General features: G+C 40.0%; 1 protein-coding gene across 1 annotated transcript in view; it reads left to right on the plus strand.

Moving 5' to 3' along the window:
- CEMIP2 (cell migration inducing hyaluronidase 2) overlaps window positions 1–25560 on the plus strand; it is an 83182-nt gene that overhangs the window by 51289 nt on the left and 6333 nt on the right. The window contains exons 14-22 of the mRNA XM_003267402.2: window positions 1003–1038; window positions 2456–2611; window positions 5272–5449; window positions 7636–7851; window positions 10501–10709; window positions 14472–14654; window positions 17051–17270; window positions 20913–21011; window positions 25221–25375. Of these exons, the coding sequence (XP_003267450.2) occupies window positions 1003–1038; window positions 2456–2611; window positions 5272–5449; window positions 7636–7851; window positions 10501–10709; window positions 14472–14654; window positions 17051–17270; window positions 20913–21011; window positions 25221–25375 (1452 nt within the window). The remainder of the gene's footprint in view (window positions 1–1002; window positions 1039–2455; window positions 2612–5271; window positions 5450–7635; window positions 7852–10500; window positions 10710–14471; window positions 14655–17050; window positions 17271–20912; window positions 21012–25220; window positions 25376–25560) is intronic.

The following is a 25560-nucleotide window of genomic DNA, read 5'->3' on the forward strand; positions in this document are numbered from 1 at the left end:
AATCTGTTGACTTATGTCTTAACATGACTTGAGGCAGTAAGTATCTCACTTTTTTTCCCATTTGTATAATTTTAGGAGTGGTTTCATGCATGTTGAGCTAAGATTTAGTGTTCAACAGTCTAGAAAAATGTGTGTGTGTATTTTTTTTTCTGGCACTGAAATTAGCTTCTTGGCATTTCACGTCATTTCTGAGTTTTTTCATCCAAAAAACTGATATTGTATTGAATCTGTGGAAATGGCTTCAGAATCATATACCACAGTCTAGTTGTATTTAAAACATAGCTATAAAAATAATAATTATAGTTAATACTTTGATACACTGCTTACTGTTTGCCAGGCACTGTTCTAAACATTAGAAATTATTATTTTTTGAGACAGGGTCTTGCTCTGTCACCCAGGCTAGAGTGCAGTGGTGCAGTCATAGCTCACTGCAGCCTCAACTTTCTATGCTCAAGCAGTCTTCTCACCTTAACCTCCCGAGTAGCTGGGACCACAGGCATGTGCCACAATGCCCTGCTAACTTTTAAATTTTTTGTGGAGACAGGGTGTCCCTGTGTTGCCCATGCTGGTCTTGACTTCCTGGGCTCAAGCGATTCTCCTGCCTCAGCCTCCCAAAGTGTTGGGATTATAAGGATGAGCCACCGTACCTCGCCAACACCAGAAATTATTTAGTATGTTTAATACTCTCAAGAATCTTATGAGGATTCTTATGAGGAAGGTTATATTTTCATTTCAACTTATAGATGGGAAAAGTGAGAGATAGAGGTTGAGTAGGTTGCCAAAAGTCACACAGCTAGTAATTGGCAAAGCCCAGATTTGAACTGGGTGCCTTCTCTGCAGATTTTGTGCTCCTAGTTATTGTGAAACCAAATTTTTGTGTGGTCATGTAGAAAATAAATATTGGGACCTCCTGGATTTCATGATAATTAAATATTGAGAGAATTACTTCTTTTTACATAATATGGTGAATTAAAATGTTCTTCATTCTCTTTTCTTTTACAGATTTGCAGATAATGGAATAGGACTGACCTTTGCCAGGTTTGTAATTGCTTAAAAATACTTATTTTAAAGCTTTAAAATAACCCTTGATATTTTTTTTCTGATAATACACAGGAATGTTGTATCATTTTTTAACATAAAAAAATTAGCAACCTCTTCCTGATGCCACTAGAGGGCCAAAAATACATTTTTTCTTGATTAATTGAATTCATAGCAAAGTGCTAGGTTAATATAGCTGGTATTTCACAGAAGGATAATTTCTGCTTAGAAGAAAACACTTTCTATTTAGACTTAAGTTCTTAAAAAGAAGGGGAAAAAAGGAAGGGAGTAAAAGTAGGGAGAAAATTTAAAAACTAATATTTCCTTCTTAGAAGCTGCTCTAATTTAGCAACAGTCTTTAAGAACTAAACTTTTTGTTCTATATGTTTTTCTACAGATAGTAGTCATTCTAGTTGTCATGTTAAACATGCTTGTCATTTAATTCTTAGGTTCAGGACAAGTTCTCCTCATTATCTATGTTGTTGCTTGAGACTAGAGCAATCAATTATTGCTGCTAAATTAAAGTTTATTCATATATAATTTGTAAATCATTTATTAATTCATATGAGGGCTGGGTGTGCTGGCTCACACCTGTAATCCCAGCAGCTTGGGAGGCCAAGACAGGAGGATCACTCAAGGCCAGAAGTTTGAGGCCGGAAGTTTGAGACCAGCCTGAGCAAGATAGCAACACCCTGTCTCTACCAAAAATAAAAAAATTAACCTTAACCAGGCATAGTGGCATGCCTGTAATCTTAGCTTCTCTGGAGGCTGAGGTAGGAGTATCCTGTAAGCTCAAGAGTTCAAGGTTGCTGCTTCTGCCTGGCTGACAGAATGAGACCCTGTCTCTTTAAAAAAAAAAAAAAGTTTATATATGTCTTAAGAGGGGGATATGTATGTATTAAACTATAAGTAGGTATAGGTATTTTTATAGTTTAAAAGCAATTTCAAGGCTAAGTGTGATGGCTCATGCCTATAATCTCAGCATTTTGGGAGGCTAAGGCAGGAGGATCACTTGAGGCCAAGAGTTTAAGAACAGCACAGGCCACGTAACAAGACCCCATCTCTACAAAAATTTTAAAAAATTAGCTGGGCATGGTGGCATGCATGTGTGGTCCCAGCTACTTGGAAGGCTGAGGTAGGAGGATTGTTTGAGCCCGGCAGGTCAAGGCTGCAGTGAACCATGTTCTTGCCATTGTATTCCAGCTTGGGTGACAGAGCAAGAACCTGTCTCAGGAAAAAAAAAACAAAACACACACACACAAAAACAAGCAGTTTCTGAAGACTTGTGAATGTGTATTAGAAAAAGCTATTGACTTCTTTTAAAACTTTTAGCTTTTCAGTTATAGCATGCCTACATTTGGGAATACATTTAAATTTTCTAGAGAAATGTAGCTAATGATTGTTCTCATTTTAACAGTGATGGAAGCTTCCCAAGTGATGAAGGTTCCAGCCAAGAGGTATCTGAATCTCTCTTTGTTGGGGAGAGCAGGAATTACGGCTTTCAGGGTGGTCAGAACAAGTATGTAGGCACTGGAGGAGTAGACCAGAAGCCTCGGACATTACCCAGGAACAGGTAAGCATTGCTTTAGCTGTAGAGTGTTAAATTTAAGCAATAAAGGAAAACCTAACCCTCAGGGAAGTTTCTGTAATAATCCTGGATGGATTGGTTCCTACCATGAGACTCTTTTCCTTTTTTATTATTTATTACTACTACTGCTGCTGCTACTGCTGCTACTACTATTATAATTATTATGTGTATTATCCTCCTGAAATTTTGGAGCATTAGTTATTAAACATTTCATAGATTTAATTATCAATTTTATAACAAAGAAATCTGTCTTGTTTCTCATTCCTTATATAAGACCTTATATAAACTGTTTTTTTCTTCCTTCTTGAGCCATAGAAAGTTGCCAAACCCTAAACTATGACATTAGGTCAGTTTTTCCTCAATGTGTGTTGTTGGTTTTCAGAAATAGCTACTGGAAAGAGGAAATTACCTACTGAAAAGATTCCTAGGAAATGAGAATTGATTGATGCCAAAGTTAACTCAAAACCCCACCATGGCTGTCTAATTAATGGCGGTTTAGATGTTGAAGGGAACGGGGTAGGCTCTTGGCATGTTTTCTGTCATCATCATCATCGCAGTCATTAAAATTGTACTTAGCATGTCTTCAAAGCTTTAAGGAAACTATTAACTAATAATTCGTATCTCAATTCTGAGGCACAGTTTGGACTTCTCATTTTACTTGTGAGAAAACCAGGTAGAAAAATATTCAACAGTGTTTTTAGGCCTCACATCTGAGCCCGTCATAATTCTTCAGGAATCAACTCCCCTAGAGGAGTGCTGTGGCTGGATGTTGGGCTAGAACAAGGCAGAGGAATGGGGCATACAGACTGTAGCTTTGGGGAGTGGTGGCGCAGAGCGAGGACTCGGGGGAGAGCTGTACTATTTTCTGGAAAAAGGTCACTATGCTTGGCTTCTCACCCCTTGTTCTTGTCGTTGTGGAATATTGAGCACTGCTATGTGCTACACTCTGTGTGGAACTCCTGTTAGCCCATAGAAGCCACTGGGAAAAGAACTTCATGGATTTTTTAATTGCTAACATGTATTAAATGCTTATGATATGTCAGGCCCTGTTGTAAATATATTTACTTAATCCTCACAAAGCTCAGTGAGATAGGTTCTGCCAGCATCCTGTTTTACAAATGAGTATCTTACTAAAGGTAGAGAAGGTGGAATTCAAACCCAGTTAGGTTGTCTTCAGTGCTGTGCTCTTCACAGTTAGGCTCTTGCTGCTGCTTCTAAGGTGTAGATTTTTTAAAAAGCTGTATTGGTTGGCATATGGGCTGCAATGTGATGGTCGCCAAATCAATTCCACTCTGTATTTTATATTGACCTCCAGTTTTATTTCAAAATGCTTTTTGCTGTTTGGTAAGGAGGATTTTCCAAAATCAAACTTTCTCATTGATTAATGGAAACAGCTTTAATATTATCATATCTTTACAACCTGTATTAGTCCATTTTCACACTGTTGATAAAGACATACCTGAGACTGGGCAATTTAAAATCAAAAGAAAGAGGTTTATTGGACTTAAAAGTTCCACATGGCTGGGGAGGCCTCACAATCATGGCAGAAGGCAACGAGAGCAAGTCACATCTTAGGTGGATGGCAGCAGGCGAAAAGAGAGCTTGTGCAGGGAAACTCCTGTTTTTAAAACCATCAGATCTCGTGAGACCCATTCACTATCACGAGAACAGCACGGAGAAGACCTGCCCCCATGATTCAGTCATCTCCCACCGGGTCCCTCCCACAACATGTGGGAATTATGGGGAACTACAAGATGAGATTTGGGTGGGGACACAGAGCCAAACTGTATCACAACCTTTTCTACAAGGGAGAATCATGTTGAGATGTATGCTTAGAAATATTAAATACATCATGATGCGAAGGTTTTTAAACTGGGCTATTTGGTTTTCTTGCTAGCATACATGCTTTTGCTGTAAAACGTTGCCTAGTTGTAGAATAATTAGTTGCTATAGAGATCCTCTGCCATGCAGTTAAAGAATTAATAGGAGAGGAACTTAAGGAATTCAGAATATTACCAGTTCCTATACATTAATTATGGTTATTGATTTATGATTAGTAGGCTAAGGAATTTGTGTTTGAACAGAAACGGGGAAAATGAATAAAACAAAATTCTCAGTCTAGCTAACCCTGTTGACATGGTAAGCCTTGAGGGCTCATGCTTTCACACTTTTAAGTGTATCATTTCACCTTCGTACCATCATTTAGTGGCTTGAGAGGTGGTTCTCTGCCTAAGCACAGACTTGTCTTTTGTTCTCATGGCTGGAGATTTGGAAACAAAGACCACAGTACCTGAGGTTCCGAATAAAAGATCTTAACTGAGTTTATTCTAGGAAGACAAAGTCACCTCTTCAGAGCGGCCTCCATTCTGTCTAAAATAGCATCTTTCTCCCCACCCAATCTATTATAATGTTGCATCGTATGGTCTCTATAGCACTTATTTTCTGAAATGATCCTTTGTTTTTCTGTTTATCTTTCCCACTACAGCATATGTTTCATTCAATCAGGGATCTTGTTTTGGTTCGCACTGTATCCTAGAATTTTGCATAGTGCATATAGGATATTTAACTGTATTCATAAAACAAATAAGTGAAGTGCTGCTAAGGGGACACTCATATGCATTAAACAAAATCTTGTATTTCCACAGGACATTCCCAATTAGAGGCTTTCAGATTTATGATGGGCCCATTCATCTCACCAGGAGCACTTTCAAAAAATATGTGCCAACTCCAGATAGGTACAGCAGTGCAATTGGCTTCCTCATGAAGAATTCCTGGCAGATAACCCCCAGGAATAATATCTCCCTCGTGAAGTTTGGTCCACATGTAAGTATATTCTGTAGTTCTTATGTAGTGACTATGGTGAAAGAAGGAGGGATATCACATTCCCAAAGACAAAAACGCAAAGGATTTGCACCGAGTCTGTATGAGTGGGAGGAGAAATACACACAGAGCCAGCTCCTAATTCTATGCACTCTCCCATTGAGTTCAAGGGGAGAACAGAAGTCCCGTGTGACTTGGGGTGTGTTTGACATTCAAGTCATACCTTGGTAGGGAAAATGACTTCAAGTGATGATACAGAGGTTGTGGAGTTTCATAGGAACAAGAGGACATATGATTTTGGAAAATTCAGTGAAATATGCTGGTTGGGTAGCTCATTTCCACTAAGAGATTTGGATCCTTCCTGCTATTTTACTTGTCTGAGGGCTATTCTTCTGGGGGACTAGAGAATAAGAGGTAATAATCTTCAGATAGAGAATAATCTTCTATCTGAAGATTGCAGATAGACTGTAAAAATTACCATTTACAGTACAGTAGCCCACAGGAATCGTTTTCTTACCAATTTCACCAGTATCACCTGTACCCGTAACACACAAGACGATCTGATTACATGCCCCCAGGCTTTCATCATCTTGCCAGTTCCATGATGGCAATGGCACAAGACAGAGAAGTCTCAGGACATCTAGCTCCCTGTTCCCACAGGCAGCCGCACCTGGGAAATAAGTCATCGTTCTGTCATTCACATCCACCCACAAACTTTATAGTTGCCCAATTTAAAATAGAGCTTGATAGGTTTATCAAAGTCTATGTCTGGTTTTCTCCAACAGCTCGGGCATGGATCAGAGGCACAAGTAGAAATTGGAGTGTCAGCTTTGTTGGCTGGTTCTTTCTTATGCCATGTGACTCCAGGGGAGGGGTAGGACTAGGCTGGTAGCAGGATGAGTCTTGGGTCCCCTGTCCAGTGTGGAGACTTGCTGTTTCCTTACTGCCCACGTGGACCTCCCTGTAGTTCTCCATGTATCGTGTTTAGTGATCACTGGCATAGGCATACTGAAAAGCAGTTTGTTAGATACCACATTTGTTGTCCTAAAGTTATAACAGCATTATACAATCTATACTGTTTAAGTCCAGCAGTTCATCCAGTCTGGAGTTTCCTATGGTGGGGATGCTCTGAAGCTGATAAAAGGAGCAGTTTGCAAAATTCGCTTTACTTCAAAGGGTGGAAAATATGCTCTAAACTTTTCTCAGATTTAACCACATAGGAAAAGAGAAGTGTGGAACCAAGAATTTGCAGTTACTTGTCCTAGACATCACAGTTTTCCATTGAGTTGCTTATCATTTAGATGTTCTGTTGATTTAAAAACACCCCAGGGCAAAAAGTGCATAAAAGCATTTAAGAGATGTATCTGTGTGACTTGAATAGCGTTAGTATTATATAATTTACTGCTAATAAAAAGCAGCTAAAGACTGTAAAACATGTCACCTGCAGCCCATTTTGCAGCTGTGCATTATGTGTTTGATAAAGGCTTTAAGTAAACTCCACTGGATGTGAAAATTATTGAGCTGAGTTTGGTCTGTACTGAGGAGTGAGATAGTAATACAGGCTTTTTAGCAGATTCTAGTGAGTTTATCAGTAACTCAGCCATGCTAAGTCAACACTTAAATTGTGTTTCTGTTTTGACCTGTACTTATCTGTTTATTTTTTTGGTGGGGGGGGAGTCATATGAACAAGTAACTAAAGCATTTGGAGATAAAATGATTAGCTCTGAAGATAATTTATCATAGATTTTTTATTTCATCGAGGTATAATTTACATACAGGGAAATGCACACATCTTACATGTACAGTTTATAATTTTTAACAAACGTATGTGACTGCATAGTCTCCCTTCCCAGAACTCTTCTGCTTTCTCTCCCCACAAATGAGTTTTGTCTGGAGAACAGGTAATAGTTTTTAAGTGGGGAAAAGAAGAATACAAATAAAGATGAAGTTTAACATTTGCCCATTAAACACCGTAAGGTTTTGGGAAATTCCCTCCAACCCCAGTATGTTGTTAATTGGGTAGAAAACTCAGGTTGACTTGAGTGCCATAGCTGACAACTATGAACTGTAACTCAGAACTGCTCTAACCTTAAAGCAATCACAATGGACCTGCAGTTGAGTCATTGCAGGGGATGCTGAGATGGCAGGAGCCCTCACTTTGTGATGTCTTTCTTTTTCACTGTGGTCAGGTCTCTCTGAATGTCTTTTTTGGAAAGCCTGGTCCCTGGTTTGAAGATTGTGAGCTGGATGGTGATAAGAACTCCATATTCCATGACGTTGATGGCTCTGTGACAGGATACAAGGATGCTTATGTGGGAAGAATGGACAACTACCTGATCCGCCATCCAAACTGTGTAAATGTGACTAAGTGGAATGCAGTGATCTGCAGTGGGACCTATGCACAGGTAGGCTTAGCAAATGTATAATGCTCAAGTACCTACCAGCTCCTGCCAGCACTGCTTCTGTAAGAAGTACTCTTCAGCTTTTCAGTGTGATTGACATTTTCCAAAGTTTGATCTATCTTCCTGTCCTGTCCTGTCCTGTACTTTCTTTTCTTTCTTTCGATTCATTAGGAGTCATGGACTCCTGGAATTTTTCTTAAAACTCCCCAACTCCAGATCTGTTTAACACGTGAAAAAGTGAGTCCCAGAGAGGAGAGCTGATTTACCCTGGGTTAAATGTGGTTGGAATGTAGTTGGGGCAAGAACCCATGTTTCTTGACTCTTAGGTTTTCTTGCCACACTACAGCTATGCCCTCTAAGAGGTATTTTTATCCTTTGCTTTTGGGGTCATTAATCTCTACTTAATTAAAGAATCTGACTTTTGAGGCAAAATATCAATAGGTCACATGAAAAGTGAGATGTTTTCGGGGACAGAGCTGGAGATTAGGAGTGAGTGGACAAGAAAGGAATCCAAGGAGAATTTCCTAATTATATTATGAAATAATGTCTATGAAAATATGGAGGAGATGATATACATTGAGAAACACCTCTTTGAAGACATTAAGCGTTAATGTGTATTAACTTGATGCCTAGTATAAGAGGATGAACTAATTTGCAAGGTAGTATATATGGTTAAGAGCACAGACTCTAGAGCTAGACTGCCTGGGTTTGAATTCTGGCTTTGTTATTTTCTAAAGTATGCATTGGGCAAGTTAATTAACTACTCTATGTCGGTGCACAATGGGGATAATAGTAATTACTCTCATAGGAGGCTGTTGTGAAGATAGAGTACATGCATGTATGTAAAGCATTTAGCATATGGCCTGGCACATGGTTCAGTGCCTGCTGCTGTTAGTATTATTTAAGGAGAAGAGCTGTAAGTTGCAAAGGTGATTTTAATAGTGACATTTTGGTGGATGGAAGAGATTGCAGAATGGAGGCACCAGTTGCCCAGGATTTTGAAAGGAGCAGATCCTGCCCCCGCCCTCTGCCCCATGCAGACAATTAAAGGGTAGGAATTTTTTTTTTTTTGAGACGGAGTCTTGCTCTGTCGCCCAGGCTGGAGTACAGTGGAACGATCTCGGCTCACTGCAAGCTCCGCCTCCCAGGTTCACGCCATTCTCCTGCCTCAGCCTCCTGCGTAGGTGGGACTACAGGCGCCCGCCACCTCGCCCTGCTAATTTTTTGTATTTTTAGTAGAGATGGGGTTTCACCATGTTAGCCAGGATGGTCTCGATCTCCTGACCTCGTGATCCGCCCGCCTCGGCCTCCCAAAGTGCTGGGATTACAGGCGTGAGCCACCGCACCCGGCCCTAATTTTTGAATTTTTAGTAGAGACGGGATTTCACCATATTGGCCAGGCTGGTGTCGAACTCCTGACTGCCAGTGATCTGCCTGCCTCAGCCTCCCAAAGTGCTGGGATTACAGGCGTGAGCCACTGTGCCCGGCTGAATATGTGCTTTTTAATGACCTGAGGGATAATGGTACTCAGGGAGAAAGATGGTGATATAAGGAGAGTTAAGGTTACTAAGGCAGGGGACAGATATGCAGTGTATGTGTAGCCTCATATATATATATATATGAGGCTGTATATATATATACACACACACACATGCACACATATAAATGTACATGTAAATATACATATACATAAATATAAATATATGTTAAACATAAGTATATGTTTAAATTAATATATATTATATATTGAGTATATATTTAAATGAAGACAATCGATAGCCTTAAAAATGTTTCCTGTCTGTTTTAAATCTTTAAGTGGTGTCAGTAGAGTATTAAATAATTGAGGTAGTTAAAAAGGACGTAAAATTGAGGAGTCAATGTGGATAAGATTGTAGAAATGACAGGGAAAATACAGAAGTATTGTGGATTAAATGTCAATATTCTGCAGCTGCTTTAATATTCTGGAGAATTTGGTTACAGATACTGATTTGTTTTAGGAGATTTGTTCTAAGAATTTTCCTTTGTAGGATACATTTGGGGATGGCTTTGTTTTGGCATGGCAAGTAGCTCTAATGCCACTGGAATACATTCAGGACTTTCAAATTTGTCTCAGTTTAATGTTTTCTCAGTTGTTGCACAGTACTTTATAACTTTTTTTTTTTTTGAATGGGTGAAAAATGGCTTTGTGGGCTGACGTAGGTCATGGAAAATTGAAAGCCAAAGCTCTAAGATACATAAATTTTTCATCTCTTGGTTTAGAGGAAAGTCTCTTAGATTTGAGTGGAGCATATCAGTTTTCACATTAGTTTACTAATTATTTTTGTATGTGTATTCTTTAGACTGAGAGATTTCTTTGACAAGCTGTATAAGCCACAGAAGTTTTATATTCTGATGAATAAGCTGACCTGTAGTGGTGGAAGCGATGATGAAGATCTTGGCTAGCAGAGCACATGGTCTGTTTTTGCCATTTCTGGTTTAAGTCGGCTGCACTATAAGTGGCTTAGGATGTAGTTGGCCGCTGCTCACTTCTTCTGGCACAGATCACGGAATCTCCCTTTTCAAAGTTGAGACACTTGACTTTGTGCTGAAAATGTCTTTTTAGCTGTTTAAATTTTCATTCTCTTCCCTTTACTTCTTGATTATTTTTTCAAGGTCTATGTACAGACATGGAGCACTCAGAATCTTTCTATGACCATTACACGAGATGAGTATCCGTCCCACCCTATGGTGCTCCGAGGTATTAATCAGAAGGCTGCCTTTCCACAGTACCAGCCTGTCGTCATGCTGGAGAAGGGATATACCATCCATTGGAATGGGCCGGCACCACGGACTACATTTCTATACCTCGTCAACTTCAACAAGTATGTTTCTGTTACTGTTATTTCAAATAGTTGAGCGAGTAGTAATTTAGTGGAGAAAAAGAATAACTTATATCTCCTTTGCAGCAAGCAAAGAAAGCCAGTTTTACATACTTTGCTTCTCTTGTGGGGAGCCTGTATATTTTGTGTTGATGGAATTAAGCGATTATACAAATTGAATCCTGTCATTTCAAAAGCATTTTTTTTTTCTCTGTGGTCAAGTTATTATGCACATAAAGCCATTCAACAATAGGTTTTAATACTGCTGAATGCTTTAATTCCCTGTAGCTGGGATGGGAAGTAGTTTTCTATGCTGTTCCAGTGGAGCATTTGCTTACCTGAAAAATTAAAAGATTTTTGAGGTTGAGTTTAGACTTGGCAGAAGAAAGTTGTGGGACAGATTAGTAATGCCTGCTAGGGGCAAGAAGTGAAAGAGTTGGGACATGAAGGCCAGGTATTTGCTAGCCCTGCCTTAAAGCACTATTTTATCCCTTCTTGATTTCTCAGTTGTCTGTTCTAATATCACAGGCAATCCAAGGGGCTATTTTTATAATTGATTTATTCAAGTGTTTATTGTATGTAAGTTGACATAAAGATGAATGAGAGAAGTACTTGCCTTCTAGGAGTTCACCGTAGACAGGTAGAAAAAACTCAAGTAAATAGATAAACCAAAGCTATTTTTTAGTGGACAAATGATAGAGCAACTATTAAATAATTCTGCCTGAGGGAGTTGAGCCAGGCTGCAGTGAGGAATGATTCTGATGAAGCAATCTGTCTTGTTATATTAATAAAAGCACAGTGTTGGGAAAGGGCCAGTTCTCCTGGGGGAAATGATGGATTCAGTGTGATGGGGACATAGAGTGTATCAGGGGAAATGACAAAAGGTGAAACAAGGAAGGTGGGATGGGACTATTTAGAAAGGGAGGGATAAACCACATGTATCTTATCAATCTAGATACATGTGGCTATTAACCCATGCGACTCCATGAAACTGCTGTGTACCTGAAAAATTGAAATGGCTTGTTCACCTGAGTCATCATCAAGCCCTGACTTGTCAGAACACTCTTAAAACATCCAGTTGAAATGAACATAGAAGGACTAGAGCATATAGGAATTCAGCTTTAAGCAAGTCACTTCCAAGGATGATGAACATCGTGGCAGATGCCCTTGTTCTGAGATTGTTAGGGCTCTGGCATGTGCTCTGAGCTGAACTGTCACCATTACTGTTTTCCTGTAATCCTTGCTGCGGCCCTCTGTGCCCCACCCACACAGTCAACCAAGCCCCAAGGCCAGTACTCATTCCTGTTTCTTCCTTTTCCCTCATCACTCCATCTTATCAGTAACTGCACCCTGTTGCTTCCAGCTCCTAAAGTCATCTAAATCTGTCCACTTCTTTCTACCCACAGTGTTTGTGGCTAAGTCAAGCCCTCATCATCTCTTGCCTGGCTCCGTGGAGCAGTCCCCACTTCAGTCTCCCCACCTCCAATCCTTAGTCCACATTGTGGCCAGAGTGAGATTTTTGAAAGCCCAATCTGATATCATCAGTGAGTTGCAGAGAAGTCAATGAAAGAAATAAACAATTGTCAGAGAGGATGGAGAAATGTCAAAGGGTGATCAGTACTCTATAAGTTATATTGGGCAGAATTATGAATTGGAGGTGAGGTATGACAATAAAATGATATGCAGTGTTCTGTAAAGTACTGTGCATACCTTTCCATCAGATACTGAGCAAGTAAAAACATTTTAAAGTGAAAAAAAATGCTGAGCCTAGAAGTTTCAAAAATCCACATGGGCATGAAATTCAGTCATACTTGTTTAATTAGCTGAAAGTTTATAAAAATTACATGATGGTCAGAGGCGAAAGGAAGAGGTGGACAATTTTTTTCCCCTCAATTTAAGATAATTATAGGGAAGTCATTGATTTTGTCATAATGCCATTTCTGAAAATAACACTTTTAGAAGTTATGAAAGCAGTACTTATTCATTAAACAAAATAAGGAAAATATAGAAAAACATAAAGAAAGTGGAAATAATCTATAGTTCTTCTAACCAAAGCGAGGCATTGTAAACATATATAGTATATTCCCCTCTTTCTAACCTCAAGTTGCTTTGTGCCTATGGATGTGCCATAATTTTTTTAACTACCTCCCTTATCCCGTGAACATTTAGGTTGTTTCTCCTGCCTGCCCCCCCGCATTTTGCTATTATAGACAATAATTCATAGAACATCTTTTCTTTAATATCTTTTGTCTGCATTTTCTAGTTATTCTTTAGTGGGATTATTTTTTTCACTTGAAAACCTAGGTGAACAATATATATATATATTTTTTTCCTTGAGACAACGTCTTGCTCTGTTGCCCAGGCTAGAATGCGGTGGTGCAATCTTGGCTCACTGCAACCTCCGCCTCCTGGGTTAAGTTGATCCTCCTACCTAAGCCTCCCAGGTAGCTGGGACTACGGGCATATGCCACCACACCCAGCAAATTTTTGTACTTTTTATACAGATGGGGTTTTGCCATGTTGCCCAGGCTGGTCTTGAACTCATGCACTCAAGTAATCCACCTACCTCAGCCTCCCCAAGTGCTAGGATTATAGGCATGAGCCACTCTGCCTGGCTATGTGAAGAATTTTAAGGCCTTGTTACATATTGTTTAAACGTTTTTTAGAATGACAAAAAAGTTCGGGAAATAGGGATGATGATTGAACAACATTGAGAATGAACTTACTGCCACTGAACCATATGGTAAAAATTATTAAAGTGGGAAATGTTATCATAGGTATATTTACCATAATAAAAAGGTCAAAAAAGAGAAAATGATAAAAAGTGGAAATGTTTTTAATGATTTTTAAAAAGGATTAATTTTATATTTAAGGACACTAAGAAAATCCTATGGCTATTTAGTGATACACATCAAAAGCTTTAAAAAGGCATATATCTTTACATACAGCAATTTTCCCACTAGGAACTCATCCTAATACATTTATAAAAGGTAAAATTACAAACAAAAAAATTCTTTAGAATGCTTTTGCCAGTGTACAGTTCCACTCTCCATATATTAGTGTTTCTATCTTGTACACCTATACCCAACCATCTCACTTAATATTCTTATCTTTTTAGAGTGTCTGAGTCTGTTTTATCCAACTTTTTAATGTTCTTTGAAATCCTGTTAAAACTAAGAATTTTTAGGGCTGGGCACGATGGCTCATGCCTGTAATCCCAGCACTTTGGGAGGCTGAGGTGGGCGGATCACTTGAGGTCAGGAGTTCAAGACCGGCTTGGCCAACATGGTGAAACCCTGTCTCTACTAAAAGTACAAAAATTAGCTGTGCATGGTGGTGTGCCCCTGTAATCCCAGCTACTCGAGAGGCTGAGGCAGGAGAATTGCTTGAACCTGGGAGGCAGAGGTCACAGTGAGCTGAGATCGCGCCACTGTACTCCAGCCTGAGCGAAAGAGCGAGACTCCATCTCAAAAACAACAACAACAAAAAACAAAAACAAAAAATTTTAAAGGCTCCTATTTTTGCTATATATCTATTGATATGAGAAATTTGAGCAACAGATGAAGGTGGGTGATTTGTTACTGTGCCATAGTTCAGAACTTCCACAGTCAGTGACCCAACACACAGAAGAAATTTAAGGAGGAGAAAACTATGGGCAGGAAGTGAAAGAAGTGGGGCATGAAGAACAGTTATTTGCATATGCTATAGTACTTAACAGATAATGGCTGAAGTGTAAATTAATTTTTTTATGTTTCTCCTTTAAAGGAATGACTGGATTCGAGTTGGCCTTTGCTATCCATCAAACACAAGTTTTCAAGTTACCTTTGGCTATTTGCAGCGGCAGAATGGCTCATTATCCAAAATCGAAGAATATGAGCCTGTGCATTCACTGGAAGAACTGCAAAGAAAGCAGTCCGAGAGGAAATTCTATTTTGACTCCAGCACAGGGTAATTCAGTGAAACCAGGGAATGAGAATTATTCCTATTTTTCTTTAATGGTGAAATTGCTAGTTCTTCAGCATCGCGGCTGTTTAGTGAAGCAGCTGATGTGGGTAATTCTCTGCACATCTCTATTAGAGGTTTAGAGGGGAACTAGAATGGCTCGTAATTATAGTTGGCAGTAGGGATCGAGTGAAGATGTTTGCTGTATACGTATTAAGGCAATTTAGAGAGAGAAATTATCCCTTGTCGATGAAGAACCAGTAGGCCCAGTTGGAAATTACAATAATTTTTTCCCATAATAATGTTCTTCATATGATTATTTACATGTGATATAGTTCATATTTCAGTGAAAGCTCATTTTTCTCTTCCTGACTTAAGGCTATCTTTCAAGTTGACCTTGAGTTTTTGAAAATCACTGTGTAACTGTGGAATATTTGCTTTCCACTTTCTCTAGGCTGCATCTTTCCACTTTTTAATTCCAATCCTGTTCTTCTGGGGTCCTGTTGGTTTTGACTGCTTTTACCCAGTTACAGTCTCTCAGCCTGTGGGCTATGGTAGGCTCCATCTCCTGTACTCTTCCAGCAGGTAGCATGTTCCTTCAGCCTCTCTCCTCACGCAGACATTCCTCCTATATGCCATTGTCTATGCACCATAAAGATACCAGTGGAAAGAAGACGCATTTCTTCTGCAAACTCACAGTCCATTGAGGAATGTGGGCATGTAAAGCAAGTCATTAGAGAAGGAAAGGTTGAATGCTCTCAGTCCTATATTCAGTGTGCCTTTTGGGTTGCCTCAGAAGTTTAGCCTAGAGTAACCAGTGACATCCTGAGAGGGTGACCCTGGAGCTAATTCTTGAGAAACACTTAGGAGGAGATGGAAAAAGAAATGGGTGAGATGTCTTACACAGAATAGACAGTGTGCACAAATGCATGGGGGCATGGCAGAACATGGCATTGCATGTTTGGGGAAAGGCAAGAAGTGCAGAGTGGGGAGAAGGGTGGCAAGATTACTTGGGGAATGAAGTTGGGGCTCAGTTGTTAAGTGCCTGGTTAGCCTTTAAATAAGATGCAACTCATTTGCCCTCCCAGTCCCCCACCAGCCAGTGTTATCAGCTTAAAAGTTTTATTTTCATAATTGTCTCCAATTTTTAATTTTTTTTTCTTCTTTCTTTCTTTTCTTTTCTTTTTTTTTTAAGAGACAGGGTATCCCTATGTTGCCCAGGCTGGAGTGCAGTTCACAGACACAGTTGTGGCACATTACAGCCTTGATCTCCTGGGCTCAAGTGATCCTCCCACCTCAGCCTCACAAGTAGCTGCTGCCACCACACCCAGCATTGATTTTCAGTTTTTGATTAGACTTAACTACCTGGACTTTCATTCTGTAGATGATAGAACTTCCACATTCCCACTTGATTTTCCACAAGAGTAAAAAGAATATCCACATTTGGAAGGATAGTCTGGTGACAAGTTAATGATTAAAAGTGTAAAAAGATTGGAAATACTTTCTGATCTGGGTATTTCGAGAATCCTGAGGTCCTAATTCTTTTTATTAGGTTGGTGCAAAAGTAATTGCGGGTTTTGCCTTTTTTTTTTTTTTTTAAATGCTCTCAGTCCTAGAGATATTCAGTGTGCCATTTGAGCTGATTTATACCTCATAATCTCAACTTTGTACTGTTTATTGACCTCATTAAAATGTGAATTCTTTGTCTCTAGTAATCAATCACACTTGATCAAGTTTTTTTGGAATCTTGACTTCCTTTGGTTTGGAAGGACTGGGTTTGCTGATAGAGACTGAACTCCTACCTGGAAGTTAGACTTTTTCATTCATCTTGGCAGTGGGAAGATAAGCAGAATGGGTGGGATGGACTGTTCATTTTGCCTGGTTTTGGCCCTAATATAGACTGAAGGAACCCAGGTCCTTCTGCTCTTCGTAAATATCACAGGAATTGATTTGAGACTTTATCTTGATCTTAGCCAAACAAGTCACAGTTCCTGTTTTTCTTATTTCAGTTTTATGCCTTAACCAAAATGATTTATGAACGAGAACAACAAAAAGAATGAACCACACTAATTTACCAAATCCTGAACTCAACACATTATGTATAAAGTGTTCCAAGGAATTTTTGAGCCAAACCAAATTTCCTCCCCCCAGATTTGTTGTGATATGTTCCACAACAATGGAAACAGGGTATGAAAGTATTTCCTAAAGTGTTACTGCATTTGACTTAGGACCCTTGAAGGATAGAAAGAAAACAGAAATAACTTTATTCATTTTGTAATTTATGTTTTAAGGAAAAGTTACTAATTGGAGGAATATCCCTTTCGGCCATGAGCTGATTTGAGGAATTTTGTAAGTTTTTGAGAATAAGTCTAACTACATGATTTGGTTTCTGTTTTGTGCAGGTTACTGTTTTTGTATCTCAAAGCCAAAAGCCACAGGCATGGCCATAGTTACTGTTCATCTCAGGGATGTGAAAGAGTCAAGATCCAGGCAGCCACAGACTCAAAGGACATCAGTAACTGCATGGCCAAAGCATACCCACAGTACTACAGAAAGCCATCAGTGGTCAAGCGGATGCCGGCCATGCTCACTGGACTCTGTCAAGGCTGTGGCACTCGGCAGGTAAACAAGGATGAAAAGTGGTCTGTGGCCAAGGAGAAAAAGTCAGAGGGTTTCTTTGCAATAGGAGCACTTTTCTCTGAAACATCTATATTGCCCATTTATGGACATTGCATGGTATCTCCTGAATTTTGGCCCATGCTAAAATGTGAAGCGCATAAGAAGCAAACTAGTTCAAATTTATAACAGAGATACTTGCCCCTGTGATACGTCAGTTTACCCTGAACAACTGCAGATTTTCCAGAGTTTGAAATTAGAGGTTGCTATGTTGGTCCTCATTTTTTTTCTTTCTCAGATGTTTGATTCTGTTGCAATATGACTTCGATTTACATGCCAGTGATGTAAAAAGGATACTTTGTTTTGTTGGCACAGTGTGAAATTTCTTTTCAAAAATACAGCTAATATGAAAATTGTTTCCTTTTTATAAGGTGGAAATCCACTCTTATTTTTGAAGCATATGCTATTATATCTATCTGTAATTAAAGTACAGACTATCACATCACTCTATCATTTTTATTTTAAAAAAAAGTACAGACTGACTTTGGTTAGAAATGAAAATGCTTCTTCTAACATTCTTGATTAGATGGCTGCCTACTGGATCTCAAGAAAGCACTGCAACGAAAGTGAACCCAAAATGAGAACTAAAATTGGGCATACAGAAGGGGTTCCAAAGGAAATCAGATAGTTCCAAGTGAAAAAACAAAGGATGGAGCTGCCCTGATTTATATTTCACACAAACAAATATGGGCTAAGGGAAATGGTTCTCAAAGTGTGGCCCTCAGACCGGCAGCATCAGGAGCCCCTGGAAACTTGTGGAAAATGGGAATTCTTGGGCCCAACCCTCATCCTACTGAGTCAGCAACTGCGGGGCTGGGGCCTGGCAATCTATTTTAACCAGCCCTGCAGCTGATTCTGATACATGTTCACATTTGAGTTCCACTGAGAATTTTTCTTAAAAAGCAATAATTACCACAAATATGCATACTGCCTATTAATATGGAGAAAACTAAATCTTTTCTTTTCTTACTATTCTAAGTGATTTAAGAAGACAAAATTACTTCCACTAATAAGTTCCATATTTCTCTCTTTTTTTTTGGTTCATAATTTATATCCATTAGTGGCAGTAAGAGCAAGAAGAAAGAGGTGGATTTATGTTTCCCACTAGGATGTATAAGTTTTTGTTTTGTTTTGTTTTGCTTTTTGTTGTTGTTGTTGAGATGGAGTCTCTCTCTGTTGCCCAGGCTAGCGTGCAGTGGCGTGATCTTGACTCACTGCAACTTTGCCTCCCGGGTTCAAGGGATTCTCCTCCCTCAGCCTCCTAAGTAGCTGGGACTACAGGTGCATGTGACCACACCTGGCTAATTTTTGTATTTTTACTAGAGATGGGGTTTTGCCATATCGCCCAGGCCAGTCTCTAACTCCTGACCTCAAGTGATCTGTCCGCCTCAGCTTCCCAAAGTGCTGGGATTACAGGTGTGAGCCACTGCACCTGGCCAATTTTTTTTTTTTTTTAATGGCAACTCTACTACACAATCTTAGTCTCTCATATTTCTGAGCCACCTCTATTCTCTCATGCAAGTAAAATAATAAACCAACCAGACAAAACAACAACAACAACAAAAACAACCCTGTAATGAAGGTTATATGATTCCTTGCCAGGCCGATATAATAATCTGACTGTTAAAGTGACATTTTGAGATCATCTTTGTGGGGAAGTAAATTTTCCAGCCTAATTCTCAAGCTGGATTTGTTAAGACCCTTCAATATTGAAGAGACTTTATATAATTTGTAATAAACATTATAACTTATAAAAATAATTTAACTATTATTGGAAATATTCTAGGCCTATGTTGTTAAATGATTCCATGCACTAATACTTAGCATTCTTTATCTTTTGTGCATGAAGCATTGATCAGAATTCACTTTTTAAAAATGTATTGATTACTGACTTTGTGCAGTTGCGAAGTAGTTGAAGTCGCTGGGAACATCACTTTTACTTGAAAATTTGTGGGTAATTTTTTTTTTTTTTTTTTCTTAAATATAGAGGCAGGGTCTCACTATGTTGCCTAGGCTGGTCTCAAAGTCCTAGGCTCAAGCAATCCTCCCACTTTGGCCTCCCAAATTGTTGGGATTACAGGTGTGAACCACCACGCCCGGCCTAATTTTTGTTCTGACTGTCAAAACCAAACACATGTATACTAGGAGTAAATAGGAAAATTCCCAGGAATTTTTGACCCAAACTTGGAGACTTCAAAGAACTACCCAGCTTCCGACTTGGGATCATTTTGACTGTTTATTTTTTGTTTTTTGTTTTTTTGTTTTTTTTTTGAGACGGAGTCTCTCTCTGTCGCCCAGGCTGGAGTGCAGTGGCGCGATCTCGGCTCACTGCAAGCTCCGCCTCCCGGGTTCACACCATTCTCCTGCCTCAGCCTCTCCAAGTAGCTGGGACTACAGGCGCCCGCCACCACACCCGGCTAATTTTTTTTGTATTTTTAGTAGAGACGGGGTTTCACCGTGGTCTCGATCTCCTGACCTCGTGATCCGCCCGCCTCAGCCTCCCAAAGTGCTGGGATTACAAGTGTGAGCCACTGCGCCTGGCTGTTTTTTTTTTTTTTTTGAGATGGAGTCTCACTCTGTTGCCCAGGCTAGAGTGCAGTGGTATGATCACAGCTCACTGCAATCTTCATCTCCCAGGCTCAAGCGATTCTCCTGCCTCAGCCTCCCAAGTAGCTGGGACTACAGATGTGTGCCACCTCCCTGGCTGATTTTTGTATTTTGAATAGAGACTGGAGTTCACCATGTTGACCAGGCTGGTCTTGAACTCCTGACCTCAGGTGATCCGCCCACCTCATGCCCGGCTAATTGTTTATTCTTGCAGGGAAGTTTTTAACATTGGTTTATATGGACAGTGTACCTCTAAGTGTTAAATTGTGTGAGAGTTAAGTGTTTTTGAAAGAGAAGAGAGCCTTTAGGGAGGAGATAGGTTTTGGAGACTGGGAGTAATTTGGAGGAGTACAGGGATAAGGGAAGGGCATTCTTGGGAAGGGAACAGCATCAGCAAAGGCAGAGTGGCAAGAAAGAGGGTGGAGTGCTTATGGGAAAGTGAGGCCCTGCCTGAGTGTAACAGCGCAGGGAAAAATAGGGGCCTGTCTACAAGGCAAGACTCTGTTTATGGAATGCCTTGCAGGTCACAAAGAGGGGTTGAGACCTGTGCATATACAAAGTTAGTAAACGTTTCTTAACAGGGTAGTCCTTGTTATCTACACTTCTTTCCTCGGTCCTAGAGTGACTGAGGGACCATGGTCTGAAAAAAACTTTAAAAAATATTTGTGCCTGTTTTTCCATAAAATGTTTACAAAGATTTAAATAAAAATATAAAGCACATTTATTTAATCACTTATGGAACTGAAGTGAACAACAAGAATAGTATTTATTTGAAACTGGGATTGCTCCAGAAAATGAGGAACAAATATATACTTACTGTGTTAAGAATAACAAGATGGAATCCTAGGTCATGAAATATGTACAAAAAGTTCAGAATAAGAAATACAACCACTGGCTTTAATTATAATTAAGTTTATATTGAGGGAACCTTTTGGAGGAAGGTAAGAGTTGCCATAAATATGGAACATCTTCTCTGTCTAGGTGGTGTTTACTAGTGATCCTCATAAAAGTTATCTCCCTGTGCAATTCCAGTCACCTGATAAAGCAGAAACCCAGCGTGGAGACCCGTCTGTTATTTCTGTAAGTACTGTCTGGTGTTGTCTTAGTCTGTTCTAGGTGGTATAACAAAATGCCATAAACTAGGTAGCTTATAAACAACAGAAATTGGCTGGGCGCGGTGGCTCGCGCCTGTAATCCCAGCACTTTGGGAGGCCAAGGTGGGTGGATCACAAGATTAGGAGATCGAGACCGTCCTGGCTAACATGGTGAAAGCCCGTCTCTACTAAAAATACAAAAAATTAGCCGGGCGTGGAGGCGGGTGCCTGTAGTCCCAGCTACTCGTGAGGCTGAGACAGGAGAATGGCCTGAACCTGGGAGGCGGAGCTTGCAGTGAGCCGAGATCGCGCCACTGCACTCCGGCCTGTGCAACAGAGCGAGACTCTGTCTCAAAATAAATAAATAAATAAAAATAAACAACAGAAATTTATTTCGTACAGTTCTGGAGGCTGGAAAGTCCAAGAGCAAGGCACCAGCAAATTGAGTGTCTGGTGAGCCTGGTTCATAGATGGCGCCTTCTCATTGTGTCCTCACAGGGTAGAGCGGTCCAGGGGTCTCTCTCAGGCTTCTTTTATAACAGCACTGATCCCATTCATGGGGGTTACACTGTCATGTCCTGATCACTTCCCAAAGATTCTACCTGCTAATACTGTTACCTTGGAGATTAGGATTTCAACATAGAAATATTTGACAGGACACAGACATTCAGACCAAAGCAGATGTGTACACCATCACAGCTTCTTGCTTTTATCTTCTATCTTGGTGACATGAATTACTTCTGGCTATAGTCACTGGTTTGTCATCACATTTTCTATTGTTGGTAGCAAGCAATACAACAGAGATATAAATACCTCCTAAACATTTTGTGTTTTTAAATACATTTAAGAAATGTTTTTTTTTCCTGAGTAGATTGTTTACTCATTAACCTTATTCTTTGAAACTTAAAATAAGCTTGAAGATTGTTTAAGATATGGGAATGAAAGTTTTAACATCTCTTTGGCCTTTTATTTTAAGATTGCCTCTTCTCTATTTTTTCAGTTGAGGAAAATGAAGATGCAAAGTGTTAGTTGTCTTTTCTAAGTGGCTTGATGGAAGTATAGACATGAGTTTCAGTGTCAACACTAGCATTTGCGCATAGAGCAAGGTTAGCCACTGAGAACCAGGTCTCAGCATGTGGCCTGTCCAAAATCAGGTTGACCTAGGTGCCACAATACAAAGATCTCTTTGGGTGACAAATATCCAGCCTTTCAACTAACACTCAGCCAAGGCCTGTGCCATCTCACGTGGTCTTTTTAGGGGCTTAGTGTTTTTAGTGGTGGGCAACATAATCACAAATCCATATACATGTGGAGAAAATTTAATTTTACTTTTTTTCTTAATTTTTTTTATTGTCGTAAAGTACACATAAACTTTACTATCTTAACCATTCTCAAGTGGGCAGTTCAGTGGTATGAAGTCTATTCATATTGTTGTAAAACCATCACTACCATCCAGCTCCGGAACTTAAGTTCTACTTCACAACTCTGAATTAAGACTATCCCTATGTAAATGTAGCTCAAAGATTCTTGTTTTTTTTTTTTTGTTGTTTGTTTTTGTTTGTTTGTTTGTTTTTGAGACAGGGTCTCCCTCTTCACCCAGGCCAGAGTGCAGTGGCGCAATCTCGGCTCACTGCAACCTCCACCTCCCAGGCTAAATTGATCCTCCCACATAGCTGGGACTAAAGGCATATGCTACAGCACTTGGTTAATCTTTAAAATATTTTTTTATGGAGACGGAGTCCCACTGTGTTGCTGAGGCTAGTCTTGAACTCCCGGACTCAAGTGATCTTCCTGCCTTGGCCTTCCAAAGTGCTGGGATTACAGGTGTGAGCCACCACACCAGGTTAAAGATTCTTCAAGTCTGTGTTTATGCTTGTTCCCCTCCTTTAGCAGTCCTGCATTTTGTAATATACTCATGATGTAATTTTATTGGCATGAAATTTGCTAGCTCAGCATCTGAATGTAGTCAGCTGCATGAGGAACCTGATCCCAGCCTGTTAGCGTGGTAACTGGTGGGAGTTGCATAAGGGAAGCAGGTGGGTGCTGAGTCTCACTGTTCTAGTAGTTTACTAGGTAATGAGAGAGAGAGAGAGAGATGGGGAGAGCATTTTGCCAAAAAAAAAAAAAAAAAATCTCAGGCAGGCTATGCCCCAGAGTCTGAAAACATTGTTTGACTCTATTGTTACACACTGGGTGCCTGGGACTCTAGAAAAGTCATATTTATCCCCAATACTTTTTACATTCATTATCTGAAAACTCTTCCCTAAGATCTGGGATTGCATTAGGGTTTTTTGTTTGGTTGGTTTTTTTTTTTTTTTTTTTTTTAAGACAGAGTCTTGCTCTGTCATGCAAGTTGAAGTGCAGTGGCTTGATCTTGGCTCACTGCAACCTCTGCCTCCCAGGTTCAAGAGATTCTCCAGCCTCAGCCTCCTGAGTAGCTGGGATTATAGGTGTCAGGTACCATGCCCAGCTGATCTTTTTTATTTTTAGTAGAGATGTGGTTTCACTATGTTGGCCAGGCTGGTCTTAAACTCCTGACCTCAGGTGATCCACCCTCCTTGGCCTCCCAGAGTGTTGGGATTACAGGCATGAGCCACTGCACCCAGCTGGTTTTGGTTTTCTTTTTTAAGACAGTGTCTTGCTATGTTGCCCAGGTTGACCTTGACCTTGAACTCCTAGACTCAGGTGACCCTCCTACCTCAGCCTCCCAAGTAGCTGAGATCACAGACATGGGCCACAGTACCTTGCTTTGCTTTAGTTTTCATGGAAAGTATTGTGGTTTTTTTAAGCAACAGGTTTTGGGGATACTTTTCATGGGGGCAGTCTGAATATGTTGAGGACTGTTAGGTATTTTTTTCTTAAGTGTACCTCAATTTTAAGTATTGAGATTTAAAAACATAAGGAAATCATGTCTAGTCTTTCCACATATAAAATTTACTTCAAATGCTTCCAGAACTATTTTCACTGGATTGGTGCAATTTAAACTTAGCTAAAGGGCTTTTTTTTTTTCTTCCCCTGAGACAGAGTCTCACTCTGTTGCCCAGGCTGGAATGCAGTGGCACCATCTCCACTCACTATAGCCTCCACCTCCTGGGTTCAAGTGATTCTCCTGCCTCAGCCTCCCAAGTAGCTGGGATCACAGGCATACACCACCATGCCTGGTGTATCTCTTAGTAGAGATGGAGTTTCACCTTGTTGGTCAGGATGGTCTTGAACTCCTGACCTCAGGCGATCCACCCACCTCAACCTCCCAAAGTGCTGGGATTGTATTACAGGCGTGAGCCACCACACCTGGCCTTAAAGTGCCATTTTGAATACCAGTGAGATCAAAAGTGATTAGAAGTAAAATTTAAATATTATAATTTCCCCAAGCATGGACAGATGTAGTGGTGAGAACATTTCTCCTTTGTTAGCCTTTAGCATAGTTTATAATTTTACACCTTATAAACAGAAACAGTGCCTATGGGTTTAATTAGTGCTTAGTTGTTTTATTTTGCTCCTTCATTTTTAGCTGAGAAATTAATGATATTTGGAAATGTCTGGAGTTCCTTTTTCTTGAAAACGTCACAAACCACTGATTTAAAGGGGATGACTTTGAAAATTTAGCTCACAATAATTGTGAAATAAATGTAGTAGTACTTTGTAGCTTAAATTCCAGTAAAATTATCACTTTGTCATTTTGATCTCAGAGGAGAGCTACATTTGCAGCAAACTACAAATATAAACTAATGTGGAATTCCTGTGGATCAAGGCATGATACATATTTTTATGTGTGTGTGTGTATTTTTTTCTGAACCAATATGACAATAAGCCATCTACACTGAAGTACAGAGGCAGCCACCTATCATGGACTTATAAAGCTTTGACCCCAGTGAGAGTGTGTGTAAGAAGGAATACCTTGAGCACTTCAGAGTGAAGTCACCCAGCTTAGCTGAGTGGGGGCCACCATGCCTTGCTCAAAGCAGCTTCTCCAGTCAGCAAACATCAGTCAAGGCAGAATCTATAGGCAGTGCCTAGGAACACAGGCACAATTTCAGATGGTGAGGAAAAAGCAAGTGAAGCACACAGTTTGAATCTTGGAAATACACTTTGAATCATGGGTTTAGAAGACACAGGGAAAGGGCCGGAAAAATGAGTCATCCTGCAGATGTTCTCGAAATGATGATGACAGCAGAAGATGTTTTTGCATTCTCAGGTCAATGGCACTGACTTTACCTTCCGAAGTGCAGGCGTCCTCCTCCTTGTTGTGGATCCATGCAGCGTTCCATTCCGGTTGACGGAAAAAAAGATTTTTCCTCTTGCTGATGTCAGTCGCATGGAAGAGTATTTAAAAACAGGCATCCCTCCAAGGTAGGTCAAGCTTGTGCTATAACAGGGAAAAGCCACCTTAAAGATGTGGAGTGCTCCAAACCCATAATGCCTGGTCAAGTCCGATTTTTTTACTCTCTGGACATTCAGGGCACTATGCAAAGTGTTCATTCCTCTCCTACCTCAGATTGACGCCCATGTCGTCTAAGCTGCTTATCATTGACAAG

Source organism: Nomascus leucogenys, chromosome 1a (assembly GCF_006542625.1).
Source record: "Nomascus leucogenys isolate Asia chromosome 1a, Asia_NLE_v1, whole genome shotgun sequence".
Lineage (NCBI taxonomy): Eukaryota > Metazoa > Chordata > Mammalia > Primates > Hylobatidae > Nomascus > Nomascus leucogenys.